The 15756-nt window shown below is 40.2% G+C and overlaps 1 protein-coding gene across 3 annotated transcripts; it reads right to left on the bottom strand.

Annotated features, from left to right (window-relative positions):
• Nucleotides 1-3231: 3231 nt before the first annotated feature.
• sinhcafl (SIN3-HDAC complex associated factor, like) lies at nt 3232-14234 on the bottom strand. Of its 3 annotated transcripts, none has more exons than XM_078220719.1 (6): nt 14161-14234; nt 12719-12876; nt 11486-11585; nt 9987-10110; nt 6953-7103; nt 3232-5515 (listed from the first exon to the last, which is right to left on the bottom strand). In XM_078220719.1, the coding sequence occupies exons 2-6, from the start codon at nt 12844-12846 to the stop codon at nt 5362-5364; spliced, it is 657 nt and encodes a 218-aa protein (XP_078076845.1). In that variant the 5' UTR covers nt 12847-12876; nt 14161-14234; the 3' UTR covers nt 3232-5361. The 3 variants fall into 3 exon arrangements, with proteins under 3 accessions (XP_078076845.1, XP_078076844.1, XP_078076843.1); XM_078220718.1 differs by having other exon boundaries at nt 14143-14185; XM_078220717.1 differs by lacking the exon at nt 14161-14234 and adding an exon at nt 13682-13749.
• Nucleotides 14235-15756: the final 1522 nt, after the last annotated feature.

The raw sequence follows: 15756 nt of genomic DNA, 5'->3' as shown, positions 1-15756 counted from the left end.
GCTCCTTTCTTTATAGCTTCATTTGGAGGTTACAAAGATATTCCTCACAGGTTCAGCCTGTTTTAGAAAGAAAAAAAAACAAGACACCCACTTTGTTGTTCAATTTATGGTTCTCATAATTCTCTCTGGGTTTCATGCTAAGATGCTGGCAAGGACTACTGTGTAAAATAATCAAAAATGATATTTGGTAGATTTTCAGAACTAGATTTACTATATTCCAAATACAATACTGGGACACTATTGTCCAGTCTACAGACCAATTAAAGTTATTTACGATAATTAATGTCAAAGAGTTATTATTTATTTTTTTTAAAAAGGTGACTTGATTTAGTAGACAGTTATCTCAAATAGGAGTAAAAATTTGATCAATTCATTCTCCTGCAAAGGGTTGTTCCTTTAAAATGTGAAAACATATGTAACCACTTTATATTTTTAAAAATCCTATTTACAGTTTAAATGCTTAAAATACACAAGGATCCATTAAAACCAATATTTTCCATTTAACAAGTATATGAAAAAATATGGTACATCAATAAACATATTTTTCAAATAATACATTTAAGATAATTTTCTGCATCCATACATACATTTCATTGACAATTTCACTAAGAATTCAAACATTTCAACAGGTCTTCAAATGGATTAGACAAAAAAAAAATGCAGCCAAACATACGCAGGAAGTTATTGAGCTGCAATAGTTGGCATTCACTTCGCCAATCCAGTCTTGTGCTACATGCTGAAAGATTTACACACAAGCACCACTTAAGGGGTAGAGTACAGGCATTATCCTTCACTTCAACCAATGAAGTGATCTGAGCTGTGTTGATGGGGGCACGAGAGGAAGAAAGAAAGAAAAAAGAAACAATTTAGTTAGCTCTTGTTGGATAACGAGAGACACAAGAAGTGGTTTGGTCACCACCTCCAAGTATCAGTCTGACAGTGGCAGCACTCTCAGTCGAGTCAAGTTATTGGTTCTAAGATTTGAGCACATAATTTAAGTGGGCAGTTTCAGAACTGAGTGAATGCTGCTCGAGGAACTGGAGATGATGTCTTCCTGATGAGATGTTAAACTGAGGGATCCTCTGTTCCCTCAGATGGGTCTAAAAGATGCATGGCACTACCTGCAAAGCAGCCAGGGAGTTCTCCTGGTATCCTGGCCAAACTGCAAATCTCAATTGACACATCAAAATTAGATTAACTTGTCATTATCTCTGTTTGCAAGATCTTGTCAGAAATTCCTTGTGTATGCTTATTAAGCAGTGACCACAATTTAATTGGCTATACAGTGACAGAAGATGTGAAAGGCACTGGATCAGATGTTGTCTGAGCATCTCCAGCATTTACTGTTTCTATATAAATCTATTGTAAGTTTTGCTTGCAAAAGAGGCGCTCAGAAAGGACTTGGAGAGGGAAATGAGAAACCCTCATCCAAAAGCATTGTGTCCAGCATTAGTTAACTTTGTTGTCCCACTTGAGTAATAGGTGAGGGGAGGATAAAAGGGAAGTAGCTGCAATCAGAAAATACATTGAAATGCATTTCCCTTAGATTAAGTTTTTCCACCAACGGCCCTTGCTTAAATCAGTTAATAATTCTAGATCTGGGGATCTCTGAGATCCGGCCAACAAATCCTACAACCTGAATTTGTCCAAATTAGAGAAACACACAGCAGCAGAATGTTTCAGTACATGGCAGTATGGAAAGCAGGAGCTCCCTGCTTCATCCATTTCAGAAGTCCTTTTGAGGTGATGAAGGAGGGGAATAAGAAGAGGAAATGTTAACCCGACCATTGCAACCTATGGTCTAGAGGCCGGATGATAAACAACACCAAAGGCCTGAGAATAGACTTACCATCCCACCTGAGCAAGTCCATTCCTGTCTTCAAACCCGCCTTTACAAAAAAGGAAGCAATAAACATCCTAAAAGGATCAACTTTACGCTGAGGTCAAATTCACAATGATTTACTGACTAAACAATTGAATTGATGCACTGAAGACATCTTCCTGACAATTTAGTGTCCTGTGATTGCTCTTATAGCTTTCTATCAACCGTGAAAGAAAAGAATGCTCTACGTCAAAATACACCAATTACTTAGTCAATGAGTAGCAGGCCAATGAAATCACTTAATAGAAATGCATTCACCAAATTAGGACAGGAGGAGGAAAATATCACTTATCTTAAATGGAGGCAAATATGGCTGAATTCTCCGGTTTCGCACGCCCCTCTACCGTTGCCAGTGAGAATGGAGAATTTGGCGCTAAGCCAAATCTCTATCCACAGCAGGACTGGAGAATTCCAGCCATTACATTTTCCATCTTCAAATAGAAGATTAGAATTTTAATGCTGCCCCTTTAGCTATTTGGCCATATTTCTTTTGAGAGAGGTAATCTAATTAAGAAAAATGAATTTAAAAGGTCATAAATGCTGGTTATTTGAGCAACTAAAATGGTCAAATTATTTTAGGTGCTTCACACCGGCATTGCCAAAAAGAGTTCAGTCAGAAAATAATCAATTATATTTAACTGATAAATAAAACGTCTGATTAAACCTGAGTAAGTTACATTCAAAAGATTAATTGCAAGAAATCATGCAAGACAAAAGAAGTTGAAGTTTGAGTTGCTTACACAATAACAAGCATTTACAGAACAATGTTGTTTTGTTTGGAATATTTGTTTAGATTCATCAGAAATTTGCTGCATCTCCAATAAGTTACATGGGTTTCAAGAACACTATTACCCAGAGGCTACAGGCTCTAGTATCTCAATTTTACTTTACATAACTATGTTCTTACATGGGTTTACTGAATATGTAAACAAATTGAAAATCTTCTCAATAAACATGTTGCATTGAATCAGATCAGTAGACTACACCGTGTTCTACACTGTGCACAACAGGTTTCAATTTAGCAAAACCTAAGATAGGTATGTAGACTTTGGCGTCCAACTGTTAAAGGCTCTCACTAACATTTGCAGCCTTTAGTGTAATAAATATGGAGGAGGCACTTCAAACAGGTCAATGACTGCACCTTTTTAGAAGTTAAACCCACAAAGTATTCATACATGCAGTTAATCACTGTCTGATCACAATTAAGGCCAAAACAATTTTTAATTGGGTTGTGGGCATGTCTGATTTTATGTATTTTAATGTTTTGGACAATTATATTTGATCAGAGAGAGCCAACATGGATTTGTAAAGATCAAGTCGTACCCAATAAACTCACGTTGGACCTAAAAAGGCTAGAATAATATTTTCCATTTGGTGAAAAGCTAGAAACAGTGACGATCCAAAGTGACTTGGTGGTCCAAATACATAGATTATTAACATTTACTGGGTAGGTACTGAAAATGATAATTGAACAGGCAAACTGAATGCTGGTCTTTGCATTGTGAAGATGAGAGTACAAGCAGGTAGCAATGATACCACAGCTACACAAAGCCCGGTTACTACAGCACCTGCAGTGATGTGAGTATTTCTGATCACTAGACCACAAGAAGATAATACTGGCTTTGGAGTGAGTACAGTGTAGATTTACCAGAATGATAACTGGATTTCAAGGGTTAAACTACGAGAACAGATTATGCCAAGTAGGGTTACATTTCGGAATTTAAAGGGTTGAAGGCTGATTCGATTGAGGCATTTAAGGGGAACAGATAGGGGAGAGAGAAGGATGAAACAGAAAACGAGAACATTATTTCCACTGCTTGGGGAGTATCGCACGGTGGTGGTGGTTGGGGGGGGGGGGATGTCTTTTCACGGAAAATATCGTGGATTTTCTGAACTCTCTTTTTCAAACAGAGATTGATACGTTAATTTTTAATTTAAAATCTGAGACTGATAAATTAACTAATGATATTAAGAAATATGGGACTAAGGAGGGCATAAGGAATTAAGTCATAGATTAGCCATGTCATTGAATGGCAGAACAGGCTCAAGTAGCTGATCCAATTCCCACTACCAGAGTCTTGAAACCCACTTGGTGCCACCTTTTACTGATGCCAACCTTGTTCGGCAAAGGCTTGAAGACTTACAACTTACAAACATGGGACTAAGAGACAGACACAGCTACACAATACAGCAATACAACCCTATAGTTAAAACAACAACCAAGGACAGAGGGTAGTCAAGGAAAACAAGGCAGAGTCCTCAACATTAGTTCAAAATTTGGCTTCCCACATATCTAACTGGTGAACATGATGCAAGTTCACAGTTGAAAGTAACCTAAAATTCGCAATATTCAAACTGAGAAGCACAAGATAAAATTTCAAAGCAGAAGAATACTGTGTTAATGGACAGAGGGAGCAATACATTGAAGGAATGCAAAATTATTCAGTCAAGGCAGAATAAAGTTAAGCCAAGAAACGAAACAATATTTCCATTAACTGATACAAATTCCTTTTTGCGAAACAAATTCAGTGTGAAGTTGGCCGGTAACAAAAAGAACTATGTCCACATGAAAATTTACTCCAGTACATCCCTTACTCCAAGAAAAAACAATTATGTATATTGAAATTCTTTTACAACTCCACTCAAGACAGAAAATGGCCCTATAGCATGTGACTTCATATTATTAAAGTCTTCCTCCTCCCGAGTTGTGACAAATACAATTTAATTGTTCAAGCAAATGGTAATATGACAGCATGAGAGTACAAAAGTCACTTATTTTACAATGACTTCACTCCAAAAAGTAAGTTAATTTGATTATGGAATCAAAAATGCATTGGGTAAATATATCTAATAATTTCCAATTCACCAGTGAATTAACAGACAATGAAGAAATCTCCATTGCATGACAGATGCTGCTTATATTGAATGAAACAAAAATAGTTGCTATTGCACATCCCAGAACAATTCTGCAACCCTGGTTATGAGAACTCGGGACATTATGTAGATTTGGCCAAAGTCGCAGGGGAGGTTGGAAAAATGAATAGTAGAAACTAATAAAGAATTACAGTATATTCCATTTGATAATATGACATCTAATTACAAGATATTCTGTCTTGAAAGGTATATCTACATTTTTTTTAAAAAACCTTAAACATTAAACTCATCCATTATATAAAAAAGGCATTACAATAGAATTCATTCCATCAAAGTATTCAATGCCTGGAGGTCTCAAATGAATAAATGAATCATCAGCCTACATTTTTTTAAAATGCAAAAACAGTGAAAATGTATAAAATTGAGATCACTGTTTCAAGTAGATGTAGACCAAGAAATATTTATCCCTTCAGTGATTTGGCTTTTTGACAAAATTATATCAAATACGTGTTTAAAAATAGATGTCTGCCACTGGAGACAAAAGGATGTAAATACAGGCAAAATGACCTGAGACAAACTTTAACTTCCAGCTGTTGGAGTGCACATTACCAATCTCTTTTAATAGCCTGAAGTGGTGTTTCTGACCGGGTCACAGATTCAGAATCCTTTTTTGGGTTACAACAAGGCTTAAAGAGACGCGGATCAATCAGCACTTCACCAAAACGACCCTTGTAGATAATGCCACAGCAAACCTTTTGCCTGTATTATGGAAGAACATAAAAATGAAACACTTACAGTTTGAACAATATAGACTTTTATGTTTGAACACCAACTGACTAACCAACCACAAATTTACACTAATATCCTGTTCAACTGTTATTAATCCCAAGTGACTGCTTGTTGAAGTAAATCCATTTTTATCTCTGAGATTGATACTGGGTTTAAAGTAACATGCCACTTAGCTTACATGCATTTTTGTCAAGCTACCGAGTTTAAGTAAGCCTGACTTAAAAGTAATGGGCTTTTATGTTTCTATGCTGCAACAGTTTCATTTAGAAACTCAGTTAGAGCATCACAGCATCACCCTCTATTGTCTTAATATTCTTGGAATTACATACTTGACAGTTTGCTGACCAGACCATAGCACATTGTGTCTTACTGATATCCATTGCAATTTTGAACAATATGCTCACATGTAATATTCCTGGCTCACTATTAAGGTTTTCCAAAGGTGCATTTACAATGTAGCTACCAGTTTCAGAGCACTTGTGCACGTTGCTTGATTCACTTTAAATATAAATGTATATTTGCGTATGCATGGTAGCTGGAAAAGAAAACTACAAAATAAACGCTAGTGCGTTTATACACAGACACACATGCCTCGGCTAGTGAGAAGATGGGTTTTGCTTTTCATGGCTTGAAACTACTGCAGTGCTGCAAGCTTATTTCAACTACCCGAAGCATTTTGTGTGGGGTCTCTTAAATAAAACACAATTATAAATACTGAATCCGGACAATGTACCACTTATGCACTCAAAAGAGATCAACCCAAACCATGCAACATTTGTTTGAGTTCCAAAACTAGTTTCTAACCCATATTCTTTTTAACTCAAAGTATTTTTTTGATCGGTTGAATGCATCAAGGGATCTGTGTCTGAGGCACAGATTAACCAAGATCCAACAGAATGGCATTACAGGATCGAGGGCTTGAATGACCAATTTCTGGTCCTACACATCACTCAGAAAATCCTGGGGTAGTCTGTAAGTTGTAAGTCTGTAAGTCTGGACCTGTAAATTCTACTGGAGGCCAATCCTCTTGGGATCACAGGAACTCCAAATATTGATTAGTATGGTACTACAATCAGTTACTGACCATGAGTATATAATTTCAATTTTTTTTTCTGAAGCCTGAAGGGCTAAATAAGATGTTGGCATGAACAACATTGCAAGGGAAAGGGCTATATTTTGATTTGGCATTTTCCCTTTGTTGCTTCCCCCACACTACCTAGCAGACAGCTCCCTTTAAAAGCTGGGTGCAGAAAGAGACTTGAAGCACAAGTTATTATTGTGGCTGTAGATGTGTAACAGATTAAAACATTTAATTAAACAAAGAGGTTTCTCCGAAAACAAATTTGTCATCATTGCTGGCAAGGTATGACAAATTGCACACCAAGGTGACCAAATCAAAAAGCTCACCTCTTCCAATAAGTCAGATCCAGGAATGAGAAGACTGGTTGCAATGAAAGACTTTTCCGGGTTTCTGTATCTGAACCTTCATCAGATTGGTTGCTATGGCTGGGTGACTGGGAAGGAGAAATGCTGGATGTTGTGCTATGTGCATCCGAATCTGTGCAACAAAGGACAAAGAAATAATTTCATGCTACCAGAGTTCACACCAAGAACCAGCAAAAACAAACAAAAAGAAATTAAATATCGCAAGATAGCCAGAATGACTGAAGTGAAAACTATGCAGTTGAAGATATGCATTTCAATCACCGTTTACTTTGCCACCATATAGAAGCATTGAATCTCTACAGTGCAGAAGGAGGCCATTCGGCCCATCGAGTCTGCACCAACCACAATCCCATCCAGGCCCAATCACCATAACCCCATGCATTTACCCCAGCTCGTCCCCCCGACACTAGGGCAATTTAGCATGGCCAATCCACCTAACCCGCACATCTTTGGACTGTGGGAGGAAACCGGAGCACCCAGAGGAAACCCACGCAGATACAGGGAGAATGTGCAAACTCCACACAGTGGCCCAAGCCAGGAATTGAACTCGGGTCCCCGGCACTGTGAGGCAGCAGTGCTAACTACTGTGCCACCGTGCCACCCCACTCCATAGTGTCACCAACTAACTCAAAAACAGCTTCTTCCCTGCTGCCATCTGACATTTGAATGGACCTACCTTATATAATCTTTCTCCACACCCTATCTGTAACTCAACACTACATTCTGCACCCTCTCCTTTCCTTCTTCATTATGTACTCTATGAACAGTTTGTTTTGTCTGTATAGCGCACAAGAAACAATACTTGTCACTGTATCCCAATACATGTGACAATAATAAATCAAATGTCTGGGTGGGAGCATATTCTGTGCATTATTGTGATCTACATTTGGAAACAAATTTTCCTTGAAGAAGGAAGATAAATAAAGAAATAAAATCCCGATGTTCATATAAAGTTGGTTAAGGGATGGAAAGGAAAGAGAGACTATTTCCCAAGTCTCTCCATGTCTGGGTTACAGAAATAGCAACAGATCAAAATGGACATAATTTCCGCAGGGGATCTCAGACAATCTGAGTGCCACATCCCATCAAATTTTAAACCATAACTAGCACCGCAAAAATTATTTTTTAAACATGGTGCCAATTATAAAGCAGATGCAAGAGGAGGTTTACAATTAACTGAACATTATGCTGTTAGACTGTTCTAACACAGAAGAACTGCAGGAGAAAGGAGGACCTGGAGACAGCAGCCACCTCAGGTGTATTTGCACCATACCACTTGTCCCTCATGGAAAAATATATGGAGAGAAACACCTTTGACCGCAAGTCTATCAAGCAGTGGTCTGCACAGAATGTCCTAGAGGCCCTACAGGAAAAGGAGACGGTGGATCCTGTTGGATGGTTCCCTGAGCAGACTGCCAAAGTAATTTGGCAGAATGCCTCATCACCAGAACTTTCAAATAAGCACCAAGACATAGCTTAGCTGGTGGTGAGAAAGGCCCTCCCCATCAGATCCTTCCTACACACGTGGAGTCTCACCCTAACTGCATGTTGCCTTTGAGGAGACCCTGGTGAGGAAGAGACTGTTGTCCACCTTCTTTTGGAATGTAACTCTGCAAAGAAGGTCTGGAGAGAATTGAGGTGGTTTTTGTCAAGGTTCATCCCAAGCAGATTCTGTGCTCTACGGGCTGGTCCCAGGGACGCAGTCCGAGACAACATCAGCTGGTGCTGGAGGATCATCAACACGGTGAAAGACGCTCTTTGGTCTGTCTGAAACATGTTGGTCTTCCAGTACAAGGAGTTGTTCCCGACTGAGTGCTGAAGACTGGCACACTCCAAAGCCCATGTGCTGAGGGATGCACTAAAGCTTAGGGTAGCCGCTGCGCTCTCTAAGACCTTTCAATCACAGTGAACTGAGGGGAGCAGAATCCCCCTGGGCCAAATGACTCACTGAACATATACAAATGAATATTTCATGTATCTTAAATGTATTAAAGCACCTCGGAGTGCAACTTGTTCTATGCAGCCTACTTTTAAATACCTTTGTACCATTTATAAGGGCCATTCTGGAATGTCGGCAACGTTTCTTTGACTGTATTGAAGCACCTCATAGTGCAACAGGACGCATGTAGGGACCTGAATATTATTGCACTTGGCGTGATGGCCATTTTGGAATGGTTGTAATGTTGTTTCAGATATTTTATGAAAATATATTTTTTGCAAAAGAGCAACACTTTAGGTGCGAGGCAGTCTTGGTGTTGCAGTATGTGGCACAGATCTGGCTCGCTGCTCACTCCTGTGCTGTGGCAATCACTTCATCTGGGGGTTAAAAGTGGACTGCATTCTAAGGGACATGATGTACAAACCTCTACAAAAAGGGAGAAAATATACCCAAGATCATCCTAATCCTGAGGGCCACCTTTGTGCGTGGCTGCATCAAGCTGTGTCTAGATCCTCAGTACTCAAAACACTAAGGGTGGAATTTTACCGGCTCACCCCGCCTATCAATGGGCGGAGCAAGTCGGTAAAATCGCGCGGGAGCCGAGAAATCAGTAAAATGCCCGATTTCTCGTCTCTCACAATGAACAGAGAACTATAAACCAGTCAGTCTGATGCAAGTAGTAGGGAAAATGCTGGAATCAATTATAAAGGGCATGATAACTGAACATTTAGAAAATAATGGTAGAATATTCAAGGAAAAAAAACAATGGATTTCTAGATATTAAAGACATCCAGGGATAAGGGGAAATTGCAGGAAAATGGCATGGAGGTAGAAGATCAACCATATCTAGTTGAATGCAAGAACAGGCTCCAGACAGGAATGGCCTACTCCTGCTCCTATTTCCTAAGTATCATAGTTTTTTTAAACACAAGATTTACCCAAGAAGAACTTTTGCATATGAATAATTCTTTAAGAGACAGAGGTATGGACATACAAACATTCTTATTTCAAATAGAGCATAGTTAACTGGTAACTCAAAGTCACAAAAGGCCTTACTCTGCCGTTTTAGTTTTCGCTGGAGTCTTCTCAATTTGTTTTTATTTTTGCCATAAGTGCCAGATTTCATTTTCTTAGGCTTCACAAATGTTTTAAGACCTGGACCAGCTCGTGCGTCAACCACCTGAGATGGGAACAAAAAAAAATCTTTGTTTTCTTCTCAAATGTCTCAATTGCAGGTATTAAATAAATTGATTAGGTGCTGTTTCAAATAGGTTAAATAAAAATAAGTAAATCTTTCCAATTAAATGCCAGTGTTAACCACAGAAATATTTAGATTACACTTTACTAATGACCTGCAGATATAGAAACATAGAAAAACTACAGCACAAAACAGGCCCTTCGGCCCCACAAGTTGTGCCGAACATATCCCTCCCTTTTAGGCCTACCTATAACCCTCCATCCTATTAAGTCCCATGTACTCATCCAGGAGTCTCTTAAAAGACCCCATTGAGTTTGCCTCCACCACCACTGACGCCAGCCAATTCCACTCGCCCACCACCCTCTGTGTGAAAAACTTCCCCCTAACATTTCCCCTGTACCTACCCGCAGCACCTTAAACCTGTGTCCTCTCGTAGCAGCCATTTCCACCCTGGGAAAAAGCCTCTGAGAGTCCACCCGATCTATGCCTCTCAACGTCTTATATACCTCTATTAGGTCTCCTCTCATCCTCCATCTCTCCAAGGAGAAAAGACCGAGCTCTCTCAGCCTATCCTCATAAGGCATGCCACTCAATCCAGGCAACATCCTTGTAAATCTCCTCTGCACCCTTTCAATCTTTTCCACATCCTTCCTGTAATGAGGCGAGCAGAACTGAGCACAGTACTCCAAGTGGGGTCTGACGAGGGTCTTATATAGCTGCATCATTATCCCCGGACTCCTAAACTCAATCCCTTGATTGATAAAGGCCAGGTATACTAAGCTGTCTTGCTATTTGCTTTTGTATTGCAATCCGTATGACAACACACCCAAATCACTGGGTCACAGGACACAAACACCAACATCAATGTGCACACACAGCATCACGGTATTATTGAATGATTGCTCTCCTGTAATTTATAGTCGCATGATTTTTTTTGGTCCAGTCAGTTCTCTTCAACCAAATGAAATAGGAAAGCTATTTCATTGAAGTCATCCAGTTCCTGGTGGGTCTTCGAGCACAAAGCAGAATGAATTCCGCTATAAATAAGGGGCTGTCTCAAAGCCAAATGCTCTGACCAGGATATTTACCATGAAGACCACTAACATACAAATGCAGGGTCAAACACATGGCAGTTTATTGCATGAAATTTTCTCCACAATTAAATTTCTACCATTGAACTAAATTTGATTTAAAAATTCAGGTAACCAAAAAGAAAATCGACTGTTTGGCCTAAAGGCATTTTACAAGTCACAATGATGACTTCATGTCAAGTACACGGGCACTTGTTAATACAGGGGTTCTTATAGCTGTTTGATAGGAGCAGTCCCATTGTTGTGTCCAATTGGCTCACACTTACATGACTCCAGTTCTTTTTCGATCCTGCAGGAAGTTTCTTCCATCTCTTCACCAGCAGAACACATGCATTACAGATATCACCTGCACGTGACTCTATCAAGCTGTATAAAGGCAAAGAAACAAACTTCGACTTGCACACTTGCTGGCAACTTTTAAAAACCACATTATATTTTAAATAAGGGGATCACCTTAATTTGGTGCAGTTGTTTTTTTTTAAATTAAGAATTATTAGTTGAATAAAGTAAATGAGAATTAGAGCAAATGCATCTTTAAAAAATAATGGACTTCAACACCTGTTCCATCTACAATGATCAATCTCTCCTGCAGCATCCTCAACACACATTCTAAAATGTTACTGTTGAAATGTCCCCAAATTGATCAGTTATTCTAACTCTTCAACAGCTCCTTGAAATTTCACATCAAAATGTATTTTTTAACACATCTGAACCCACATAGAAAACTTTCCCCAGTTAAATGTTATCTAACAGTATAGCCTCCTGCAATGAGGAAACAATCAAATCCCAAGCATAGTTGACAGTCAAGAGTGGTGAGCTGAAATAAAAACCCTGATTGAGGTTCCAATTTCATCATCATATCTGAAAGTTGCTGAATTCTGAGTCTCCCTACCCCGAGCCCCATCAATGCCCACTCGGAGTGGATTTCTGTTGCCAGCGAGCCCTTGATTTAGCTGTCAGCAGTAGCATTTACAATGGCCCCAGGTCAAAATAGATTTTCGCTCAATTCCTCTGACAAATCCACTAGTTTGAGAATGGTCAGGTATCATTTCTGGTTTCACATTGTTCAAGAGATTAATTTAAATCAGTTCTCAAACACGTTACAACCCTCTACTTCTTCATTGAATTTGTATTGGCGACTATTCATGTCTATTTGAAGTGTCTTGATTACCAGAGCGGATTCGGCGATTTGTGTTCTGCATGAGCTGTTTGTTGGCTTTGGTCAGATTTCAGTATTTAATCTGAATAATAACTGTTAATAGCCTGATTAACACGTTTTCGATTATGAACGGCTCACTCATTGGAACCCTGACACCATAAATGTGAAGAAACTAGACAGGAGAATGTGTTGACCTTCACGAACAAAACCCACGTCGTCTTATTTGTACAACGACAATAAGGAAGTGGGACTCGCTCACTAAAGCGCTTCCGCATCTGGCAACTAAATGAATGTGGGTGATCGAGAGGGAGAGCAAAAAGAAACATCGATCATCTCTTACCTAAAACAAAGTTTAAAGCATTCCTCATATCGCCTGCTGTCAGTGAAGCGAGAGCTGGAAGATTTGGTCTTGCAAATACAACAGCCTTCCAAACTCCGGTAGATTTTAGATTTGTGGAAACCGAACATCGTCTTTCGCTGTCTGTCAAAATCTCCGCTCTATTTAAATAAAACAAAGTCAACCCATTGATTCGGCTTTTCATAAAACCCCAGCTGCAATCATGGACAGTTCCCCCACTATCTGTATAGACATTTAGTGGTCCCAAGTTTTACTATAGTGTTAGATTTTTAGACAATACGTTTGGCATAATTGTTCGTGTACAGCCCTGGTTTCAGGGCAGGTTCACGACATGACTTAGCAGCAGTCAGAGACAGGAGGCTTTAGCCAATGGCCCCCACTCCAGCTGCTGAGCAACCAGAGGATTTCTCGACACTTATATTTTGTAAAAAAAAATCACCGCAATTAGAAAGGATGCAGCTCAGTTCTTCCCAACACACCAACCCAGAGGCATCACATGCACCGGGAAATCTGACCTATTTTTTTAAAAGCACGTGTCCTGATAGCAACAGCCAGACACAACAAAACAGCCGACAACTCGACCACAAAGACATTTTATTTAATCCCAGCTGAAACGTGCGAGACCGGAACTAAAATTACCTTTCATTCCGAGCGACTTTTACCGACAGTAACAATCACCGTTATCCAACAATAATGATAGTGAGCAGAGTGGCTGGGATCAGAGCTGATCCTGTGCCATCGTGTTACTCGCCTCAATGCAGTCAGAACAAGGGCCACACACACGTTAGCGCTGCTCACTCTCCATTAAGCGTGGCGTGCTCTTCCCTCCCTGAAAAATCACCCAGAAACGATATTTCTTGAAAGCCAGTTTGCACAATCCGATTATATTAATATCCAGGAGGAGGGGGGGGAAAGGATATGCATAGAATCATTTGTTTTTTATACCTGTTGTCTCGGATCATTAAACAGCACCAACACGTTGCGGTGAACGGATTCTAAACAATAAACTTCAGAGTGGAGCCAGCACACAGCGACTTGACTTGGCACAGAGCGGACAGAAGCCGCTGGAGCTGAACTTTAGTTGTGCCGTTGGATGGTGTGTCCGCCACAATGTAACGCGTGCGGATATCCGAGAGTCTGCAACGCAACAGACTACAAACTGAAAGTTGTGGCGTTCACTGCAGACACATTGTAGACTTGCTGTGAAATAGCAGCGTTTCCCGTGGCCCGGCTCCCCTCCCCCTCATAGTCAGCGGGTCAACGCCATCACTGCGGAGACCACTCGGCACTCCTGAATCTTTTTGTTTTAAAAAAACTAATGCACCGCCCGCGACAACTCTGTAAACCCACTTTCTCACATTCACTCCCCCCCCCCCCCAAATACTTCAGTTGAAAAAGAAACATACATGCAATTTCTGATTTACCCTCTCGCTGTCACTGCTTTGTATCCAAGACGCTGCAGTGCAGTGACCCACAAAAATGGGAGGTGCTCCCTGAGACAGTATCACAGCAGAATTAGAGAGGAATGCAGTGAGAAAGAGAACTCAGACCATGATATGACATTCCTGGACAATATGTTTGAGCTTCCGAGGTGGACGTGGCTCCAGAAGAAAGATAAAAAAGCAAGCCAACCACACGCGACGCTATTGTGTCTCAATGTAAACACCTCCCCCCCGCCACAGCCTGAGACACACACTTACCTGTATTTGAAATTGACACAAATGCAGAGGTAGCATTGCACAACTCCAGAACACTCCGGCGCAGTTTCTAATTTTAACTGCAGCATTACCTTTCCCAAAAGGCAAACTTTTGAAGATTTGAAAACAAAGCAGCGAGTGTACTCACCAAACAAACAGAACTTCAGCCTGGCTGTTATCTCTGTGCTGGGATGAACATGCTTACTACTCATCCAGCATAGAACTGGAATTTATCATAATATTTACATATCAAAGTGCTGATTATCATAAGGCGCCTAACACCAAATAAGGACATGGTCTCCTCCTCCCCCCCCGGGGGGCCCTGGGCTCCGCAATGTAGCATGTTGGGATTTGCAGTCTGTTTTAGGTGAGATTCCTGTGATGAAAATACAAAGCGCGCCAAATGTGCAAACTCCAAATCCCAGCCCTGCCAGGGAGGAAAAAAAAATCACCCAGAAAAATGTTATTGCCTGAATTGGCGGGAATGGTGATAATCTCTTTATTCGGCGGTTGATAAAACTGATTATTATTCCCATGTGGCCAGAGCAAGATGTTGATGTTGCGGCACAGCTTGTATATAATGTGAATGTCTCCCCACCATCTACTTGTTCACGATTTGCTTTCCATGCCCGTGACCCCGACGTAAATGCACGCAAGCTACGTGCACGTTTAGAGGTAGACTTGTGGAAAAGATCAGATCCCTGTAAATCTGGGAGCAAACACGAGGCAGAGCGGACAGTATTTTTGTTGGAGTGGAATCATTTGCAAACGTTGATCTTGTGTATCTGCACAGCACTGTGGGTGCGCTGTGATATGGCAGTGATTTATTATCCATGGGGAGGTTTCTCTCTGCTCTATCCTGCAGGCATTGCAAAACAAAAGGAAATAGTTGCTGGTTGAAAATGCACCACCGAAACCTCCCGTGTAAACAGTTTTTTAAAAACTGCTTTTTAAAAGTTAACAGTCCGAACGATTGCGAAGTTTTGTTTCGTGGACACATTTTTAATTTAAAAATAAACACCAACACAGCCATACATTTTCCTTTAGCAGACGTGCAGAAGGATTGAATGCAGATTCAACTCAGGATAAATTACGATGTTTTTGCAAGACTTTCTGCACAAAACGGCAATCTAATAGCCGATAGACCACCAATGAGGAAATACATTATTACTTCCGTTTTTCCACTAAAACTATAGTAAGAGCGAATAAATATTGCCTACCTCTGTAAACATTTTGTGTTTCCTCTATGGAGCCTGCACACCACTGGGGTGTTTCAGGCACTCTGCGGAAGATTCGTGAAGAACAATACACTTAAAGGCTTTC

Source organism: Mustelus asterias, chromosome 9, assembly GCF_964213995.1.
Source record: "Mustelus asterias chromosome 9, sMusAst1.hap1.1, whole genome shotgun sequence".
In the NCBI taxonomy this organism is placed as follows: domain Eukaryota; kingdom Metazoa; phylum Chordata; class Chondrichthyes; order Carcharhiniformes; family Triakidae; genus Mustelus; species Mustelus asterias.
Note: the sequence above shows the minus strand (reverse complement) of the source record. Positions and strands in the feature narration are given on the sequence as shown.